A 21,823-nucleotide genomic window follows, 5' to 3' on the forward strand; every position below is an offset into this window, starting at 1 on the left:
TTGCCTATAACACTGAACTGCAAAATTTTCACCTTTCATTCTTCAACATTTTGTCACTTAATACCACTTAAAAAAATGTTAGGAATAAATTACTTTGAAAAATAATAAAAAAGTTGTATTTTTCCTGTTAGGAATATGGATATGTATCTATCAATTCAGCATCAAACTTCACAGGCTGGGTGTATCAGCAAACAGTGATTAATAAAAACACAAAATTGGATTTTGTGCAGCTTGCAGAGTACTGCACCGGCTCATGTTCTTGTGTTGCTGATAAATTGATTAAAAATAAATCTTAAAGTTTCTCCTCTTTACCAGCAAGGTTAAAACTGATGGTGCAAAAATCTCCATGATGTGTATGGAGAAACTCTCTAATCTGTAAAGAAACTTGCTGGTGTGGATGTGAAAGCCTAGGCTGTTGCACTTTGGTAACATGGTCAAGAAAGCAGCAAATGAAAATGTGTTAATGTGTTAATGGTGCCAAGGCAGACTTCACTCTGAAAGAGGGTTTTCTACATTTGCTGCAATTCAGTCATGTTGGAACAGTCAAGAGCATTGTAGAAACATGTTTAAATCTGGTGTGGACAAAATCCTATGATGGCTTAAAGTCATACAGTAACTCAATAACTTTAAACAACTTAATTATTAAGGCAGTGATACATAAAAGTCTGATAAATTTGATTTCCTCTAGTGAAATTGAGATCCAAAACATGTTAAAATATGAATACTTTTATGTCAAAATAGAAGGCATTGTACAGCATCATTGATTATTTTGAAGATTTTTTAAGATACAGAATCTTGTGAACTAAAACGTATGAGCAGTGAGATGTGTTTCTATACAGACATTGATAAATGAAATATAACCTCAACATGCAATCAAAGTCCTGATGCCGCACACACACACACACGCACACACACACTCACGTTTTTTCTTAATAATAATAATAATAGTAATAATAATAATTCACAGTAACAATAGAAAAACATTTACATCTGTGAACTGGTACCCTTTAATAATACAAACACATTCTATACATACATGTTTTAACAGGTTAGAAGGGTTTTTATCATAACTCTGTTTTACTCTTCTCATTATGTTCATCTGAGGTATTTGTTCTCCAGTCATCCCTGAGCCACTTATTGAAAACAGCAACGGGGTCTATGTTCCAGTGTTTATGGAAGGATATAGGCACCTGGTGAGCTAAGAGGTCCTTGGAGTAGTCCTCTGGGCGCGCCTGAAAGCAAATAACATATCCAGTTATTTATATTTCAAAGTAGCTTCAGCAACACTGAATGAGAAAAAACTCAAGGGAATTATTGGTGTAATTATGACCTCCAATAATAAAACGTTAAAGCAGAACAGCACAAGTATAAATACTTAAATGATTGATATATAAATCCCTCCTTGCCCTTGGGTGCCTTGGAAAAACCGTAATGACACTTAAATTATTTTTGAACATTTTGTTACATTAAAACCACAAATCTTAATGTAACTTATTAGAATTTTACATAATGGACTGACACAATGCAGTATATAATTAAAGTGGGGAAAAATATCCATGGTATGGCATACATACCTATTGCTGTGAGTCTTTTAGAACATTTCTCAGTCTTGCATAGAGATTAAAATTTATGCCCATGCAAAATATCCCACACTATGTTAGATAGGATGAAGATCGTCTTATTGCTGATGTTTTCTGAGTCTTATTTTCTAAAAAAATAAAAATTAAAAATAACTCTCTGCACTTTATAGTTTTGCTTGTTCTTTGCTGGTTTGTCACATGAAAATCCCAAATAAATTAAAAGATGTTTGTGATGTAATGTGACGACATTTAAAAACTTTCTGAGAAATGCTTCGGCGCCACATGTTTTAATATTATGGTATTCATAATATTGAGTCATAAAAGTGACTATCCTTCATCCTTCTTTTATCCATTTATTCAACCATTTACTTATTGTCATCCATTGTAATTGCTTGTTTTGTTTTTAGACCTTTGTAGCCTTTGAAATCTCAAGATATAAAGGGCATGATGAATAAAATATATTATTATTATTATTGTACAAAACAGCAGCTGTAAGGTTCTGAAAAGCAAGTGGGGTCTACATTAACACTTGTATTATTGTTAGGCAATTTTTTAGTAATTGTTCTTAACACATTCATGGCTGAGACAAATACACAGCTCAACAAAATGTTAATGGTGTTTGCTCACCATAACACATAGGACTTTTGCTTTTGTAATTTTGCTTTTATCCATCAAAAGATATGATTCAATTATCCTGCTTTCTGACTGAATATTCTTTGTACCAATTACCTTTTAGAACCACTTCAGCTAAGGTTCAAACTAAACTTAGCTCATCCTAACAAGCAACATAACACTGCAGAGGAGAGTCAGGTCAGGGGAAATTCTCACTTGCAATTTGACTCTTTTTGACTCTTTGAGGTCTGCAGCACAGTTATTGTGCTCATTCTAACTAAAATGCATCGTGCAAACTCACCACTTTTTTGCTGCCACTGATTTTCACTCCACTGAAATAATGAGATAATCATGCTCACACATAGAGCCGACTATCTGCAGTGAACTCAGATTTTCCGTATCTCATTGCATGACTGATTGACTGGTACATGTTCTTTCATTTCCCCCCCTTAACTCTCCTTGTGCATAAAATATTCCAAATACAAGTCTAATATCCTTTTCCTCATGTCCTTACTGCAACATGATAATCAGGTATAAATAAATTACTCAAAACTTTGGAGTGTGTCAGTCCACGTGTAATTAATTAATTAATTTCACTAAGTGAATTGAGTTGCTGCAATAAATTAACCTCCTATACAAGAAGCACAAGTCAAGGCAAAATATAACAATTTTAGAGCATTCTATCGAGATAACATTTCATAAAACATTGTAGCTACAAAAAATAAAGGAGATACATTGAAATGAGAAATCTGAATACAACCTGGTGAAATAGAGGACTGTGCGTGATGGGAAGCCCGAGAGCATTGAGACACATTCCCAGCACCATGTCATCAGGCGCATCGTTACTGTAGCACTTGCAGCCGCTGTTAAGAAGTCGGACCACAGCCTCCCTGCTGAACACCATGCTGCAGCAACACAGCAGACATTCAAAATAAGGCAAACATACACCTGCCACTGTGGCAGCAAAGTAAATCAACAGTGTACAGACAGATTACACGCACTAAATAGCCGTTGACAAATTCACTGGCAGCACTGCTAAAGATGTGTAAAAAGATTTGAAATGATTTATCCTGAAGAATCAGAATCATTTATTAGCCAAGGTCGTGTGGACAAGGAAGTGCTCACTGCATACAGACAGCAAATATATACAAACTGTAGAGGAAATAAAGGAACTTTACGTGCATCCATTTGCAATTATTTATAAAGAGACAAGAGGAAGGATTGTTGTGACAGTGTTCACGGAAAGATTCTGCATTGAATTGGTCATTTATGTTGGCTCATTATCCTGTTTAAAGACCCAAAGATGACCCATTTTACATTTACTGATACCCCATACTCAGCCAAACACACCGCCGCTCCTCTGATAAAACCCATTTTTCAAAAAAAAAGAAAAAGAACACAACCTTCTTACTCTGTAATTTAACCAGAAGCATCAGAAACCGAAACAAATTTCTATTCTAGACTGATTCATTCTATGCAGTCAATTAACTTTTTAGATTTTTGTAAATGGAAAAGATTTCAGAGGTCTACAGATTTTCTTTTGATTACATCAATGTTCATTGCAGAACTGTTCAGTCTAGTTCTAAGTATTTCATATTTTAAAAAAGTAAGAAATAAATGTAATTAAACATCTTCAGTGTATATTGGTGGTATATTCAGAGATTTACAAATCAGGAAACTTAAATTAAAGTCTATTCTCTGAGCTACAAGAAGCCAGAGCTGAGGTGATGTGCTTTAATTTATTGTTTTAGTGGGAACAGTGCAATTTTGGTGCAGTTTCTGAAAATTGCCCAAGGATAACACAGGCTGGCTAATAATACACTCCCAAACAAGAGTTACCGGTAGTGTCTAATGGTTATGGAGACTCGGTGACCCTGACAAACCACTGTTTTCTGCAGTTCTCCAACAGTGAGCTTTGGAGTTTTCTTTTTCTTTTTTTAACCCATCTAAACCTCCTCTTCAATTTTGTAGTGCCAAGAAAAATACAGGGTTCCTAGTCAAGGCTGGTGGTCTGCTGTTAAAAGAAAAAGCACCTCTCTGTCACGTCATATTTGCCCAGAAAAAGATTCAAGAAATAAATTAGGAATTTCTTAATAGAAATTCTCAGACAGTAAAGTATGAAAAATCATATTTCTTTGCATTTCTTGGCACTAAAGAAAAAAAAAATTCTCATTGAATTTTGAGCAGAGTTGCAAACTGAGCGGTTACTTGCTAAAAATGAGCAAAAGCTCCAAATGAAAAAGGAAGAGAAAACCTGTAAGCTACCGGAGTCAATCATCACCTGTGATCTTTTTTTTTTTTTTTTTTTTTTTTTTTGCGGGTGACACCAGAATAAGGAAGTGTCACAGCAGCAGCGAGGTCCTTAAATAGATTTTTCCTGCACCTCTCTCAAGTTCAAAATTCATCTTGTGTACAAGCTTTTTCAAACAAATGAATGCTGCATTAAAGATTTTAAATAGTAAAACTAGGGCATTAAAATCTGAATTTGATCAAATCCACTTCTTGATAAGCTGAGTTTTCCTCCATTGATTAGCAATTAGTCCTTCTGAGAGAACCATGGAAACCATTGAATAACTGTCCTGTTATATCAGCTGATGAAAACTGTTTATTGACTTTCTTTTGTGGTGACTTACTTCAAAATATTTCATCTATGTAGACAGCAGCCCTGTAAAAAAGGTTTTCCTAAGATCACACTCAAATCAAACCGCAAAAGTTAATCTGTAAATTAAAGATAGCTGGGTTTTTATCGGATACTTTATAATTCATCTGCTGCTCGTTATTCCCAAAGCACCTGAGCAGTCAAACTTACCCTCCACCTCCTGTGATGTAACTGTAGCCACCTTGGCTCAGTCCGTAGCCGTATCGCTCTCCGAGGCACACCGGCGCGGAGGGGTCGTAGCAGCTCAGCAGGATTCGTAGTCGGGGGAGGCTATGAAAAGCACAAGTCAAAGGCATGACACACACTCTCATCACACTTACACACGTGTGCCTAAATAACTATAAAACGCTGCATTTAGAAGCTGAGACAATCTTTCTCCCTCCAGAGCCTTCTGCTTGAAAGGAAACCTAACTGCAGGTGAATCCAGTTGAAGGTGTGATTTTTAAATCTTTGACAGGATGTTAAGTGACTTCTGGTGTTCAGGAGTTTTTCTCTTTCACTCTGCAATTTTTTTAAATGTAGGACTAAATCTTAAAAAAAAAAAAAAATTATTCATGAGTAAATGTCAGCAAATCTTGGGGGATACACTGAAGATATGCCTCACGTGCAAAAGTACAAAACGGCTGTGCTGAATATTCTTATTAAAGAAATCTTACCTGATGAGCGTGTCATCATCCACAATAACAAGCCACTTGGTGTCGGGCACAGCGCTGCTCAGGAATCGCTGAAGGATTGCAAATGTTTTCCCACAATGACCTATGAATGGAGACATACCATCAACCAGTATGACCGAGTCACATATTGGCAATGTGCAGAGCTGTGGTTTGCAAAGATAAATAACCCTGTTAGGAGAGCGAGGCACAACTGCATTTGTTTAACTGATTTACAAAATTCACAGAACTGAGGAACATAATTAATGTCAATTAATCATGTTGACACTGAAGAGCTTAAAAAGCAGAAAGCTACATAAGTGAGCAGCAGACTTAAGACCTGAAGACATTTTTTTAATGTATTGATATATTACAGTCATAAACCTCATTGTATTTAATTTAGATGTCAAAATATCAACACAAAGTAATGAATAACTGTAAAGAGGAAGAAAGATGCATAATGTTTTAAGAGGTTTTCAAATAAACATGAGAAGTCTTGCATGCATTTCTATACAGTCTGATAAATAAATACATTTAAACGATCCTTTGAAATGCAGGTCCCCTAACTATTAAATAGAGTCCACCTGTGTATTTATAGAACTTTTCCAAAACATGGAAAAAGTTGTTTTTGCAAGGTACTGTATGAAGAAAAAATAAAAATTCAGCAGGAACTTTTACCAGATTCTATGACCGAAACCTTTAGATATTTAATAAATAGATGTGAAAAAACGCTTCAGAATATGCATTACTTTGTGTTTGCAGATTTTGCGTGACAGCCCTGTGCATGGTAAGCATAAACATGCATCACTTTTGCCTTCTCAAGGACACCGTACGGTACTGTATATTTGGCTCTGGGTGCACACATCAGCTACTCCCTGAGATCAAACATCTGAACTGAGGCTTACTCTGTCTTTGCTTCAAAATATTCACATTTGAAAGATCTACTTTGCACTTCAGCCAATATGATTTCCTAGAGTTAGAGTTTTTATTTTAAAAACTTCCAGCTAAACTTTGCCAGCAGTAGAAATGTCAACTTACTGATATGTTAGAGAAAATAATGAGAGTTTGGCAGGATCGGTCGCAAAGATGAAGTGTTCAGCCTGACATGTTTGACATGACAGGTAGAAGGAACAAAATACTATGCCATCTCCTAAAAACAAAAACCCATAGTATGGTTGTGAACAAAACAAAACCAAGAGCCAAGAGAAATGCACTCGCCAGATTTCAGATGTCTACACAGCAACAGAGGCACAGAAATCCCTGGTGGCATGCATTACTACGAATCCTGAGACCTTGCTGTATTATTTATAGGGTACCTTAGGTATTTTTTAGTCTTCTTTTTTTTTGCTGAATATAAAATGAGAAAGGACACTGACAGAGATATAATCCAAAATCCCACTTTTTAGGGCAGATCTTCTGACAACACTGGTAATCCTATTTCAAAGTGGTGAGTAATGCTGCAGACACCAGAGAGATGAAATAAATAACTTCTTTAGCACTTTCCATAATCACAAAACACACACACAAAACATGAAAAAATCTGGTACATTTAAAGCTTCTCTTAGGCTGTTTCGATATGTTATTTATTTTTTATGTCAATAAAAGGAGAGAAGAATGTGCATTTTCTTGTTCTGCCAATTTCAGGATCTTGTCTTATCCTTTCTTTTCATGCACATTCTAGATGTCAAAATACACATTTTGTGGGAAGTTGTTGGTTTTTCACCTAACTTAGTACCACTTTGTGACAGCAGGATGATTAGACAGATGGTCTTTACTTAGGTCATTAAAGCAAAATGGAGGCAGTTTCCTTAAAGGGGCAGTATTATGCCTTTTTCAGGCACATGGAAACATTTTATAGCATAATTATGTTACATTAGTTGTTATAAAAATTGTGTATATATCTGACGCCGCAACTTGGCACCTTGAAATTGGCCTCTGTCGCTTTAAGAAGCTCCTACTCTTTCTGAAACTCTGCTTTCAGCACATCACCACAACAATGTTCCTCCATTAGGCCATTTACAAACGTTCTTAGGAGTGTTGGGCAGAGAAGTAGTTTGTGAGAAAAGCCCAGCTCCACTGCCAGCTGGTGCTGTCGCTAGTCTGGACGAGCTGAGTGGAGAAGGCGTTGGGGAGTGCTGCTCTGTGAGGTGGAAGCTCTGCTGGAGATTGCAGCTTCAAGAAGAAGCTTTGTGGAAACAGGGGGCACTTTGAGGGAGCAAATGTTCAGGCACCCCCCGAATAGTTGCCACGGGAGATTAAAAGATTTCTCAAATATGCAAGAAAGAATTAAAGCAACATAACATTCTGTAAAGCTCAAAAAAGTTCATTTTACATAATCCTTTAATTTTCTCTTTAGCACAATTTACTCTGTTTTCCAACTGTTTTCTTTTGTAAGCTGTAATTTTAAATATTTTAAGAAAACACATGACATACTAATGTTAAATAATTATTAATAGTCATGTCACATTGTTGCATATTTGTTTTCCATCTCCATGATATGTGGAAATACATAGCTTTAGCAAAATAAACTTCCAGCTTTGCATTTGATCCCAAACTGACCACCTCAGGCTCAAAGCACAATGTGCTACACACGATCTATAAGTGCTCTCCTGTGGTCAGATAATTAGTTTGATTACTGAAAAATATATGGCCAATCCCACGACCAAATCAGCCACTTTACAGATGACTCAGACCTCATCAATGTCCCTCTCAGGTCACTGCAATGACTTTTCTACTGGAAACATTCAGTGCCTTACTGAAGTATTCCTACAGCTAGAATCTTTTCAAATTTTTATGATGTAAAAGTCACAAATTGTAGGAATATCATTGTTTTAAAATTTTAAAAAACGCAACTGTTGATTTTGTTCCTTTTTGCTCAGGCTCTGCTGCACTGGATAAAAAAAAAAAAATCTATTTTCAAGTATTGTTTTAAGCTTAGTTTCTGACTGTATCTAAGAAACATCAATATTCTTTAATTTCATTGGCTCCATTATATTACTGACTGTGTGTTTGGAGTTATTGTCTTGCTGGAAGTAAACTTTCACCACAATCTAAAGCCTTCTGCAACTTTTAGCAAGTTTTCTTCCAGGACCTCAGTTTGTTATAATGTGACTTCTTATTAACTTAGCTTTTTACTACAGATATGCAAATTCAAACACTTCGTTTTGAAGTCATCTCACCAGAGCATCTTGTACCAAATGTTTGTCATTTCCACTGGCTGGTGGCAAACAATGAGAAATTATGATAAATTGCTAATTGCTTATTACTCATCTTCTTATAAAAAGCACAAACATGTTTTTTACGCAGACTGATCGTATTAAAATTTTTTTAGGTTCAAATTGCAATCCATCAATTCATTTTCTGCAGCCACGAGGAGCCTTGTGCCCGTCTCCAGCATTCGGGTGCAAATTAAAATCAGAGTTCAAAATCCATCTCATGCACATGTACTCCAATATATGAAATCTGTTATAAGCTACATTTAACTGACAGTGTTTACTGACAGAAGCTTTGTAAACTGGCTGTTTACCAAACCCCGATTCCTGCCAACACTAGATAGATGCCTCCTGAAAGCAAAAGTCTGGCATAGATTTCAAGTCAATACTGTGAAGGAGACACTATCTTCAGGATGATCCTTGAGAGAGACTTTGCCAGGAATCGCATTGAATAAATACTGACATAAATCTTTGGATGAAAAAAGCAGAGCTAGAGCTTTTTGTTGAATAAGATGTCAAACAAGATTTGGTAATGCACTTTCTCTCATTCTGTTTATGAGAAACGAAATGACTTTGTTTTCTGGTGTTTTGCGTTGGTTATTTATGCACATCTCCAGTGTGTTTGTGCAAGCTCAAGATTTAGCTAAAAAAATATTATTTAGAAATACCATTTTAATTGTCAACTTTTTTTAGGATGCAGGAGCATATGTTTAAGTTGCCTTTTTGTTATATGACACAATCCCATAGTGTAACAAGTTATCAAAAAACAGAGACCTGCCAGGGTATTTATTCCCCTTGAACTTTCTTACAGTTTGAGACACAACCAGTATATAATCCCAGCTGCTGTAACCCTTCAACGTAACGTGGGGATTATTTTCTTTTCAGAGTTAATGGGGATCTTACAGGCTAAGGGGGACTACATACAAATAAACACGACACCTTTAGACAAACTATTTTGAAAACATACGTACTTGTCCTACTGTCACAGAATTATGCATCAGTTTGTGTTGATCTGTAACGTAGCATTCAACACACTGAGGTTAGTTGTTTTAAAATGATAATGTCCTGGCATATGAATATTTTTGCACAACAAAGTAAATGATTCCTAATTGAACCTAAAGTGACAGAACGTTGTTGTAAATTGTGTTGAGAGAATGAGAGTGTTGCAGTGACAACTTCTCAAGCCTATTTAGCTAGATGATGCGAGACATGTCAGCATAATAAATTCATCATTTTAATACACTTTGTATTGTTTCTATTTTATTTTTTATCTATCGATTGGCCAGGTCATTTAATCAGTCTCATCACACATTCAGATACAAGGATAAAAAAAAATGCAGCTTTGTGTAAGATACGCGAGTGATGCTTCATTTGTAATCTGTACTAAGACGATAATGCTATTGTCAAAGAAGAATCTAGAAAAAAGGTATTATGAAAATGTGATTAATTTAGAAAATACCAAGACATTAGTGCAAAATATAAATCATTAGTTGCAGAAATTGATTCAATTAGCTGTTAATGTGGGTTGTCTGAACAGGCCCACATGACATTTTCAGTCCAATTAATGCTTGAAAGCCTTAAAGCCCATCTCTCTCTCTTTCTTTTTTACTCTTTATTTTCAAAGATTTCCTGTCAAGTCGCATCGGAATGGTATTCCCATTGCATAAACAGATAGTGGAAAACAAATTAAGGATGGTTTTATTTTGATAAAGATCCAAGAGTTGGGTCATTTTGGGAAAAAAAAGTCAAAAGAACAGAGAGCAGGCTGCTTTCACTCAGATGTGGTCTGGCTATAAACAGCAGCCTATTAGAAATGCATTATATGCTGCAGAGAGGCACTCTGCTGGCCCAGGGGACCACGCTGTCACCTCCCTTTTCAGCCCTGTCATATGAGGCTTCAAACTGAGCACTTGTAATGTCATCTCAAAATTAATAACTTTTTTTTTTGAAAAGCATTAGTGAGCATTAATGCTCACTGATTAGGTGAGCATCCATCTATAGAACCTAATTCTTGTATAGATGGATGCTAACTGCAACAATGAACTCTCTTAGTCTAAAAGAGAAAATTAACTTGCAGGTTATCTTTCACGTGTTAGATGAAAGGTTTTATCATTTTACACCCCAATGCAAGTGACAGCTGAGAAAGGTTTTGAGGCATTAAAGGAAAACTGACTTTGACGGCCAATGTGAGGAAAAAAAAAATCTAACTCCAGGATATAAAATATCCTATTTTCTTAATCTTAGAAAATTAAAGCATTTTTTCATTCAGTATTTTTCTTACTGTTGCTGAGGACAATGACTATATTTCACATACTGACTAACTGCAATGAATTTTTATGTTTATGTTCTTATTTGCTGTCGTGTCCCTGTTTTAAAGGAGCAAGTAAGGATGTAACACAAACTCGTAGTGTGAAATTTGATCATATAAAACTTGCACAATATTTCTCGCCACAGTTAAGCATGTGTGGCGTTACTGGTAGAGCGGGTGCCCCATATTCAGAGACTATTACTCCTTGAAACAGCTGTCTGGGGTTTGATTACCTTCTGACCTTTGCTGCATGTCTTCATTCCTTCTCTCTTTGCCCATTTCCTGTCTAATTACTGTGTTTAAATGCTACTGGTACCACAAAAAAGTTTTAAAAAATCCTTTCGCAAAGTACTTTCCAGTTACTTTCAGTATACCACTTCATCTGAGTGAGTGTTAGTGTTGACCTATTTTAGCTGAAATTAAGCTTGAAAAATCAGTGACCAAATACTTTTTCAGGGATTAATAATCAATTACAATGTCTATATGTAATGTTCATCTTAGCTACAATGAAAACTCTCCACGTTTTTTTCTTTTGTAAAATTATAGCTTCTACAAACAGGCATGCTCATCTTGATCAGGTTAAGGATTATAAATTGTGTTTCCCATCAAATTAGCACCATTTTTCATCATGATCCAAAAGTTGGAACCATCCAGATATCAAATGTGCCAGAATGAACCGAACAGGACTGCCTTCTCTCCATGTAGTGACCTTAGAATGATGGAAAAGCAGCTTCTGCCAAGACCCAATAGTAACTGAGCTGAGTAATAAGTGGCAGAACCGCAAAACTAGATGTAAGAATTAGAAATTAGAAAAGAAAATGTGAGAGAATCTGGAGTGACAAATTGGACCTCATAGAGTCTGGATTCTTTCTGCTGTTGCTGTCTATAACTGACTTAGCAGGGTGGTTCTAGGACTTTTGTTTTACTCACTTTTCCTTTCTTTGTTCTTATAATTCAGAAATAAGTGATAAAATGTCCTTCCTCATGACTTATGAATCCAATAAGCTTCTGGTAATGCTCAGATTTGTAATGAGTTTAATTAAGGTTGCCTTAGTATTTACTTCCTGAGGTATCATTCGGTCTTCATTAAGTAGGATATTAATAAGAATTAGTCTTGTTTTGATTTATTTATTGTTGATTCATTTATAGACTACATTACGTTAACCACAGCAGCTGAGATTTTTGTCTCAACTTTTGCAGTAGGAGTTAGGGTTTACAGCATGGTGTGTTGTTTGGAAGAGAAGTCAAACATTCTTACTCAAAATAGGAATGAATCAAATAAAAGTAAAGAAAATTATAGTGTTTTATAATTTTCAGGTGATTCTAGGGAGTACTTTACAGAGTTTCTGCCAATTAGTCACCCAGATTTATAGACTAAACTGTTTCTTATACACATATTTGTGTTGTTTGGACTCCAATCTAAAATCACTCTGTAATTCCAATGGATTGTTTATTCTCTAAGATGTAGAATTGATTTTAAGTTTTAATACAAGGCTCTGACAGGATCTCTATTGTCTGGCATTTTACCAAACCAGTCGATGATGGGATGTGGATTGCTGCCAGCACCAAGTTGTTGCTTTCCAAAAAAAAAAAAAACCTGGCATGCCTTAGAAGACAGATTATAGAGGACACACTTTCTACTGCTTGATCTTTTACAGAGACGTGGCCCAACACTGACTTCCAAAAATACTGACACCAGTTACTGGCAGGAAGGATGTGTGGATTTTTCTTGAGAAGAAAACTTAGAGGTGGAATGAATAAAAGGTTTTGGTATTAAAGGTAATGTAACGTACAAACATACAGAAAATTCAAGCTGATTTTTATTTTTTTTAAAGTGCAGTTAAAAGAAGGCACTTTCAATTACAAATGTGCAAACAGGAAAAAAAGAGACATGTTTTACTTTTAAATGAATCCAAGGATCTATCATAAGGAAGAAGATACAGAAAATGTGATTAAAAATACGTATATCATCACTAACATCTTAAGTTAAGGGGTTTAAAAAAAATTTGAGCTATTAAGAGATTAATGTGACAAGAATTGCTGCACCTTCATATCACCAAATCTCAGTACTGTAAGTTCACATTTACCAACAAGGGGCCAGTGGCAACCTACCTCCTTTAGTCTCTGAAAACAGGTTGCAAAGCAGGTACTTGTTAGGGGGCTAAGCTGCCTGAAGAAAGCAGCAGAGGCATGAAAGGACTAGACTTTTTTAGTGCAACCTTTACCCACTCTGTTGAAGGCTGAAAATGTCTACAGCCATTGCACATCCCATTAAGTTGCAACATGAATCACAGGTCCATAGAGCAATTCTTGTGCCAACGGCAATCTCACTGTAGAGTAAGTTTGGCTCCAGCCTCCAGCAAGAACAGAGGCAGAGAGCTGGTGCTGGTTTTATGTGAGAAATCAAAATATCACCTGTTTTACAAAAAATTAGAGAATGCTCTCTAGATCTGCTTTGATTGAATGTAAAAAATAATTTATAAATTTGAACACATTTGGGCTATTGACTAAAATATGTGAGGTGTCACGTCAAAATGGCTCAATGGCAGAGACGGGAAAAAATAGACCTTCCTGACAAGTTCATTCAGAAATGAAGTGACTTGCACTCCAAATCTTATATGAAGGTTTACACAAGAAAAGGCTGACTCTGCCATATTAAAATACTAATTTGCATATCAATAAAAGTATTCAGCTAGAAATGAGGGCAAAGAAGATATTCACCATTTTGCCCTCCATTCCATCCACATAACCATCCATCAGTATAAGATGCATCACAGGGACACTTGCTATGTCCCAAGGTCCTTCTTCCTGTCAGTTATCTGTAGGGCATTCCCAGCGGGAGCCTCCTTTGGGCTTTGTTGCCAGGTGCAGCTTGAGGTTGCTAACAACTAAGCAAATGCCAGACTGTAATGTTTTCCTCTGGGTTTATTTTTGTTCTTAGAAAGTTGAATTACTATTTCCTCATCTAAAATCTTCTAAGATAAAAAAAATTTAATTTGAGTTTATGTAATAATTAACGGATTGATTGTTTATCTTTATTGTTAGAGTTAAAAAATGTTTTGTTTTTATTAACCTATACCCATGCTAGCCTTAGGATTGTATGTTTTTTAGAGGATGTGAGGTATCTTGTAGGGTAATTTGTACAATTTCATCATCAAATAAGAGAAGTGATTCAGCAACATCTGTTAAGAGAGAAAGGGCTGAGTTGGGTGAAAACAATCAAATTTGCATACAAATTAACTAAACATGTCCTCTACTAATACAAAAATAAAACTGCAGTTATGAAGAACCGAGTGAAACACATTAGAAGTCTAAAAATATCTGTGAAAAATAGCAGATAATAATTTAACAACTTGTTTTTGACTTCCTGTGTTATTGTTCACAGCCACCAGAAAGACCCTCCCAATATTCAAAAGTAAAAGGGACACACAGATGCATTTGTCACCACCTCGCAGTTTTCCTCTGAAATATTTTTAAAAAATTGAAAAAAAAAAAGGTAGGAATATATCTACAAAAAGCTCACACTGAACCAAAAAATGCTAGTGTAATAGCCTATAACTTTTTCATTTTCAGAGGTAACATAAACACAATTTTAGAAACAATCTGGGGAGAAATTCCCTGCTGACACTTCATTTACTTCCAATTTTCCTCCAATATTCGGTTTGAATTACATTCCCTTCACAAGGCCTTAGACTGTGTAACTTTCAGCCTCAGTTTGCCGGATCATTTTTCATTTACCAATGTGTGCAGTGCAGCTGACAGCGTCAGCCAAGGCCACTAACTGCATCTACTGTGGAGAGGCTGAGGGTGTTGAGGCTTGAAAAAGGAGGACTCACCTCTCTCAGTGTTTGGCACTCCTAAATTAATGGTTGGTATGGAAGGCTCGGCGTGGTCACTGTAGTACTCTAAAAATAAGGCATCCTTTTCCCAAGTCTTCTTTATTACTGGAACTAGAGCAAAGGGCAGGAAAAATCAATACAATATTTACAAAGTTTATAAAATAAGCAGGTCTTTAGTCTCTGAGGGGTATACACAATTTATTTTGCAGCTGATCTACTTACTATTTAATATAAAGTGAAAGCACAGACATAGAAGTATCCTATCTTTCTGTCTGGTGTTGGTGAAATGTTTACTTATTGACTGAGAAACCTAACCCGATCAGAAAAAATCTAATTTGGAAACAATGCAGAGACACAATACTGTTTGATTTAATATTTTTTCTTTATTTAGTAAAACTTTAAATCTATTCATTATGGCTAAAGCAGGTTTTTATGCTATAAGGCAAATAAGCTTTTTAGCCTCCTTCTCCGACATAAAATAAGGCTAAACTTTTCCTATTTTAGTTTAGCCAGGATTACAACATCTTTGTATATCTGCTAAATACCCAAATAATGCAAGACTGAATTTTTAGTTTATGTAATAAACTAAAAATTTATTACATAAATAAATTTTTAGTTTATTTATGTAATAAATAAACTAAAGTTTATACAAATAAATATTCAAATACATTAACCTGTATTTGAACAACCTTTCAGATTATGTGACTTGAGCCAAGCAGTTTGATTATTCTTCCAACACATGTGGGGTCATCAACTTTGGTCAAACCTTTTGAGCCCTGCCTACAAATTTTCTCAGGAAATGATATCGGCGCTTTTTCAAAGATACTCCAAACCTTTGGCTTTGTTGTGTTTATTTGGTGGTATGCTTTGGGTGATTATTCATTTGTGCCAAATTTTTAACTGATGTCTTGTGGTGTTGCTTCATTATCCCCACATAATGTTCTTAAATTCTTAAAATGTTAGAAGATGGTGGCATGTAAACGGTGGGTTGCCAGTTCAAACCACTTCTCCATCTGTCTCAGTTGTCGTTTTCCTTGGGCAAGACATTTCGCATATCTTGCCGACTGGTGGTGGTTAGAGGGCCCAGTGACGCCGGCACATGGCAGTCTTGCTTTTGTAAAATGGCTCAGAGCAGCAGTGGCAACAATGTAGCTCACCACCTTCAGAGTGTGAATGACTGAAGGCGCTTTGGTGTCCTCTCAATTAAAGGTAAGCATTAGATTGAGTGAAATGAATGGAAATATTGACTTTTTAAAATCTAACTGCAGAGAAAATTGTTTCTTTCCAAATGAACATCTCACATTTACTCCTTTAACGAATGCCAGCTGGCATATGTACACAAAAATCACTTTCAAAATGTGCTCATTCAATTGCCAAAGGAAAAATAAAAAAGATTTCTCAGTAAATGAGACAATAGAGAAGAACTCTACTTTGCCTTTTAATAACAAAAAGTTTACTCTCATATAATATTCTTATTGTAAGCGTTACCCTATTTTTACTGGGCTAGATATGTCAGAAATACAGAATATGGAAAATAGTAATAACTGCCAAAGCTTATCTGTCAGAGCTCAATCTTTTTTTTTGGAAGCCTCTCTTATCTGATCCAGGTATTATCAAGCATCTCCAGTCTAGCCAGCTTTATTACTTTTTGCAGCTGTGTGATGTCACACACATGCTACACATAGGATGTTTACTGTTGTTGCAGCAGTCATTCTCTAAATGTGCTATAAAAGCATATCATTGCATCTGGCAGGGAAAAGGATTAGGCTTTTTTTAAACCAAGCGAGATATTGACTGAAACACAAAACATTTCCATGTTGCTTACTTTATAAGTCTGAACTGATCTGTGTTATTAGTAACCTGATCATTTCCATTCTGCCAATATCTTAACGTAATATTAACAGCTTGAAAGAGGAAGCAGTAATTAAAGTAATTAATGAAATTACATTTCAGGGTGCTCCTTTTAAATATAACACACATTTTGTCCGATCTCTCTATAATTAATTTGCCATTTGCTCTATTGACTTAACCTACTCCATTTTCATCAGGTTAAAATAGCAGCAGAGCTACTGTGAGAAGCTTAATGGTGGCCAGAGTGTGCCAATAAGAGCTACTGTTGGATGAGTATGCTTTTACAGCATGAAACACAGCATTAAGTACTTCACACATTTTTTTTTTCTTTTTACTTCAGTACAAATAAATCCTTTCCGACATGATGGTAGAGTAATTTAGTGAAGGATTTTAGTATAATAAGAGAAGGCACTCATACAGTTTCACATGTCAGGGGTAAAACAAATCCATTACCCAAAACAGCAGGACATAAATGTGAAATATTTACAGGAAAATTAAGTGGCTTTTTTCTCAGAGTGAGAGTGTGACTCACCTCGTTCACTGTGAAACTTTCTGCAGGTTTTCACAGCAACAAATATGTCTTCTTTTTTCACAGGCTCCTCCTTGTGAAGAAAAGAAGAGATCAAAACTGAGTGGAAAATATGACGCATGAGTCCTAAAACAAACTCATTGCTGTGTCTATAATATGTTTTTATCATTATAAAACATGATTTAAAAAGAAATATTTAAAAATATTGTTTAAAAATGTTCCTTCACACAGGGTTAAAACAGTATGACGACAATAAAAAACAAAATTAATGAATGTGAATGGACATTTCAGGCTTCTGGAGAGGTCTTTCGGGGTGCACCAACAGTTCAGGAGCCCCCCCAACTGTTTTGAACATCCAAAAACCTTTTGTACTCAGATCAGTGGTTCAGTACACCGAGGTCCCTGATGTGGTGTGGAGTAGCCTGTTAGCAGCAGCGGAGGATTATCCCTGACATCCGACCCACGCGCAGTTGAAAAGATTTGAAGTGGTGCTCTCCATGCTAGCCTGATGCCAAAGCTGCGACCTCGTCACGACTAAATCATGTTGGCTGTGCTCCAAGTAAATTACTGTATTGGCGACAGAGTTGTTATGGGCATGGAGTCCTGCTGCTATTAGCCTCAAACAAAGCTCAACTCTCATGGTGTGAACTATAACTGAGGTTGGAGGTGAGCACACATCACATATTCTGAGAAATTCTGTATATTTTAAGGTCAGGTGGTGCAGATGTGGTGGGATGGACAGCAAAGCAGCAGGGGAAATCCTATTTGGCCAATACTGAAAGCATAGCAGCATCTTGTTTTTCCTCTCACTCAAATTATTTTTGCATTTTCCAATTCGGCTGCTTTGAACAGACGTAGTTGTCCTGGAGATGGTGCGGTAATTTTAATCAAAGTGTAAGAAAACATTTCAACAAAGTCCTGTTCTGTGTTTGTGTCTGTGTTACAGTCAGGGCTTTTCAAATTAGTTTTATTGTTGGATATAGAGAGAGAAGCTTAGGGCTATAAAACAACAAGAGGATATTTATCCTAAAGAAACTTTGCTACAAGATTCAAATGTCAATTAACATAAACACAACTAAAAGTTGCCTAGCAAATTTTAGGGGTACTACATGCCTAAGAAAATCATGTAATTAGAAGACTGGAGCAAATACTGAAAATAAAACAAACAACAGAAATCTTCATGATGCTAATACTTTAAAAATTCAAAGAACTGAAAATCAACAAAATAATGTTTCACTTGTACAAGGCCAGGTATGGTTGTGCAGAAGTCCAACTACAAAGGTGTGTAACACTACATGTTTTGACATTGATCAGATGACAAGTAAACACAGGAGGTATTGGTATCGCTGATAACAATCACTTGGTATCGCTGATAACAATCAGCGATACCAAGTGATATTTAAGTCTTATATGTCATCAAATTTCTTAATTTTAGGTCTGACTTTTAATTTAAAATGTTTTTACTTTTAAAATCACAGCTATGTTAAAAATGTATAACCTGCATAGTAATCTCTATCTAATTTTAAACAAACCCAAACTGCCCATAATGCAGTAATTTATTGCCGACCTATTATCTCTCAAATATAAAGGAGAATCTAAAAAAAGATTAGCACTCACATAATTATTCTTCGTTGATCTTAAGTTCAGGACTTCCAGATAAAATATTTTTTTTAAATCTTCCACGATAACGGCACTAAGTAATGTACGAAGATTCATAGACCAAATTCCTTTGATTCTTAATCTGTCTTTTTCTGCTCATTCTTTTTTGCCTGCCAGGACCTCATTGGAATATTAGATAAAAAACTGAAAACCATGAATGTATAATGGGAAACCTATCACCAGCTGTTCCTGAAATGTCAGGCATACTGAGAAAAAGCACACAGGACCTGATGAGCTACTGCGAAAAACAAAAAGGATGTGTTGCACAGTCCTCTGAAAGTTGCCCTTCATCTTGGAAAATCTGCCCCTCGAGAATCTGGACTTTTTCGCTGACAGTGAAGCCAGATGCCATTCTCAATGTACTTGGCAATTTACCATGCAACTATTTTATAGAAAAGGCTGAAAATGCCACGTCACCTTCTGTTTCCAAGAAAAACCTCTCCCTGAATAGTTATTAAATTCATGACCTCTACTGTTTTATGTCGAAGATAGTGCTGCTGTAGTGTTTTCTGTTACAAGACCCAAACTTTATGAGGACCGTGATGTCTTTAAATAGGATGGATTATGGCAAAAAAACAAGACTCAAACTAAAATTGCACTGGTTGTGTGTGTGTGTGTGCGTACAGGCGTGTGTGTGTGTGTCTGTGTATGTCATTTGAATGCTAAAGATAGTGATTTCTGTCAAAAGTGTCTTATAGGGAAGGAAGATAAAATGAATAAGGACACCTTCCACTGCTGTTCTGGCAGCCCAAATATATCTCAACTCATCAGTCAATAAACCAGAGACACAAACACATCCAAGCAAAACCTCGGCTTCTTTCCAACATTACTGATATTTTTTCTGAGGTTTGTCAAAAATGTGAGTCTTACAGAATTACTCTAAGTTTTTTTTTTTCCTCTGGAGCTAAAAACTGATCTTTCTTCTGTACAACATTAAACCTTATTCACAAGTTTTCCTGGTGGACACTAAAATCCCCATCTTTAATGTGGGAATATTATGTAAAATTGTCTTTTTTGATGCTGTTGCTTTAAAGTGGGAATTAATCTCTTCTACACTGTGTCTTATGTGTCTCATCTTCCTCTTTACAGGGTTTAGGCCTGGCCAGTTTGCTGACCAGTCAAGCAAAAATTATACCAGGTGGTAAAAAAACAGATACTGGTACTCTTAGTAGAGTGGGCAAAATGATGATTTAATTTTCCATCTGACAAATTAAATCATCATCTCCATATAGTTTAGCAGAAGGCAGCATGAAATGCTGGTTGGTCGCTGTGTGAACCTCAAGAAACGTGGATTTTGTGTCTCCCCATCTTTGCTCCAGTTGCAGGGACCTTGATTACTGACTAAATGCAAAATGTTATTTTCATCTTAATCAAGGACATTTGACCACCGAGTTACGGACCCAGTTTTTTCCTCTTTAGCCCAGATAAGATGTTTCTAAGATTGAGGAGGATCTTTAATTACTGGCCTGCTTGTTTGGCCAAGTTCAAAAGTGAACTGTTTACTTTGTTTGCTGCGGTTTACATTCAAATTGTGCATTTTAGCAAGCAGACTACAACTTGTAAACAAAGCCATGCAGGTGACAATCATTGAATAGATTATTATTGTAATAAATTACTGAAATAAACCCACTTTTGTTTTATATTTTAGTTTACAGGGTATGGTACAAGTAGTGATTGTAATGCTATAGAGCCTTGCTACATTTAAAAAAAAAAAAAAGCAGTGGCACTTTTTAAGTCAGAGCATTAGATGTGTAGGACCACAATGACAGAAAATGATTAAATTAAGCCATTGCCACTGAAACAAAGTTAGCCACATAGATCACAGAACACAAATCTTCCAAAAAAAAGCAAGTTACCACGTGGACCATCCTTTGCAAAAATGTTACTGTAGAAAATACAGACAGCATATAAATAAAGCATGGATGGTGATTTTTGTTTAATCAGAATAGCAACAAGTGTAGAAAATTTCTTATTTTAAGTGCTTAAAGATAAATAAATCCTATAATAAGAATGCTTGTTAGGAGAGCATAAGAAATGGGGAAATTGAAGCCTCTTTCAATTGTCTCTCATTGTGCAAAATTTACATTTTAATTAAAACTTTGTAAGTCCCGTAATCTAAATAATGAAGATAAGCTACAGTGCAGTTCAGCAGGCTTATTATAATAAAATTAATTGATAACAGAAAGCATAAACTTGAAAAGATTTAGATTAAAGAAAATAAAAGGGAAGAAAATACCAGGAAAAAATATCAGCGGAAGTTGCTTAGCAACAGGGGGTGACTTCAATCTTGGCACAAAACTAAATTGAATTTAGTAAAACAAAATCAAGACTTTTTCCTTATAATGCCATATAAAAGCAAGGCTGAATCAATCCAATGTCCACCAGTAACAAACAGTACTCTTGATGTTTGATGGTAATTTAATTTTTAATTTAATTTTTTATTTTTTTTTGGAGATCTTAGGACAGTTGAACAAATGTGGACACAGAGCAGATACTCACACACAGTGGAGGGTCTTTTCTTAGAGTGGTCGCACAATGCTGAGCATTAGGAGAGCCCTCTGGGTCCGTACACAATTCAGGGACAGCAGTGAGATGGGGTCCGTTCCCACCATCCCAGATATACAAAGCAATCTGAGAAGAGAAAAAAAAGATTTATTAAGGTAAATGACCTCAATTAATTATACATTAAAAACAACAACAACATGACATTCAGTGTTATTTTATAACTAAATTGTATTCCCAACAAAATCAAATTCAACAAATGTACAGAGTAAAAATAAATATCAAAAAAGTTGACAGAATGACACAAGGGCAAAAAAAAGAGGCTGAAAATGCTGGTAAAAAATAATCTGTGGCCCTATTAAAAGAAAAAAGAAAAAAAGCCGAATGTTACTAAGTTTTTAAGATGACTAAAATAAAACTGG

The 21,823-nt window shown here is 35.7% G+C and overlaps 1 protein-coding gene across 1 annotated transcript in view; it reads right to left on the reverse strand.

Moving 5' to 3' along the window:
* Positions 1-710: 710 nt before the first annotated feature.
* Positions 711-21,823, reverse strand: part of b3glcta (beta 3-glucosyltransferase a) — a 77,221-nt gene continuing 56,108 nt past the window's right edge. Inside the window, exons 9-15 of the mRNA XM_044119587.1 lie at positions 21,399-21,530; positions 17,244-17,313; positions 14,858-14,971; positions 5,508-5,607; positions 5,002-5,121; positions 2,953-3,097; positions 711-1,232 (exon numbers count right to left, since the gene is read on the reverse strand). Coding sequence (XP_043975522.1) covers positions 1,065-1,232; positions 2,953-3,097; positions 5,002-5,121; positions 5,508-5,607; positions 14,858-14,971; positions 17,244-17,313; positions 21,399-21,530 — 849 coding nt within the window. The 3' untranslated portion in view covers positions 711-1,064. The remainder of the gene's footprint in view (positions 1,233-2,952; positions 3,098-5,001; positions 5,122-5,507; positions 5,608-14,857; positions 14,972-17,243; positions 17,314-21,398; positions 21,531-21,823) is intronic.

Source organism: Gambusia affinis, linkage group LG06 (genome assembly GCF_019740435.1).
Source record: "Gambusia affinis linkage group LG06, SWU_Gaff_1.0, whole genome shotgun sequence".
Classification (NCBI taxonomy): Eukaryota; Metazoa; Chordata; class Actinopteri; order Cyprinodontiformes; family Poeciliidae; genus Gambusia; species Gambusia affinis.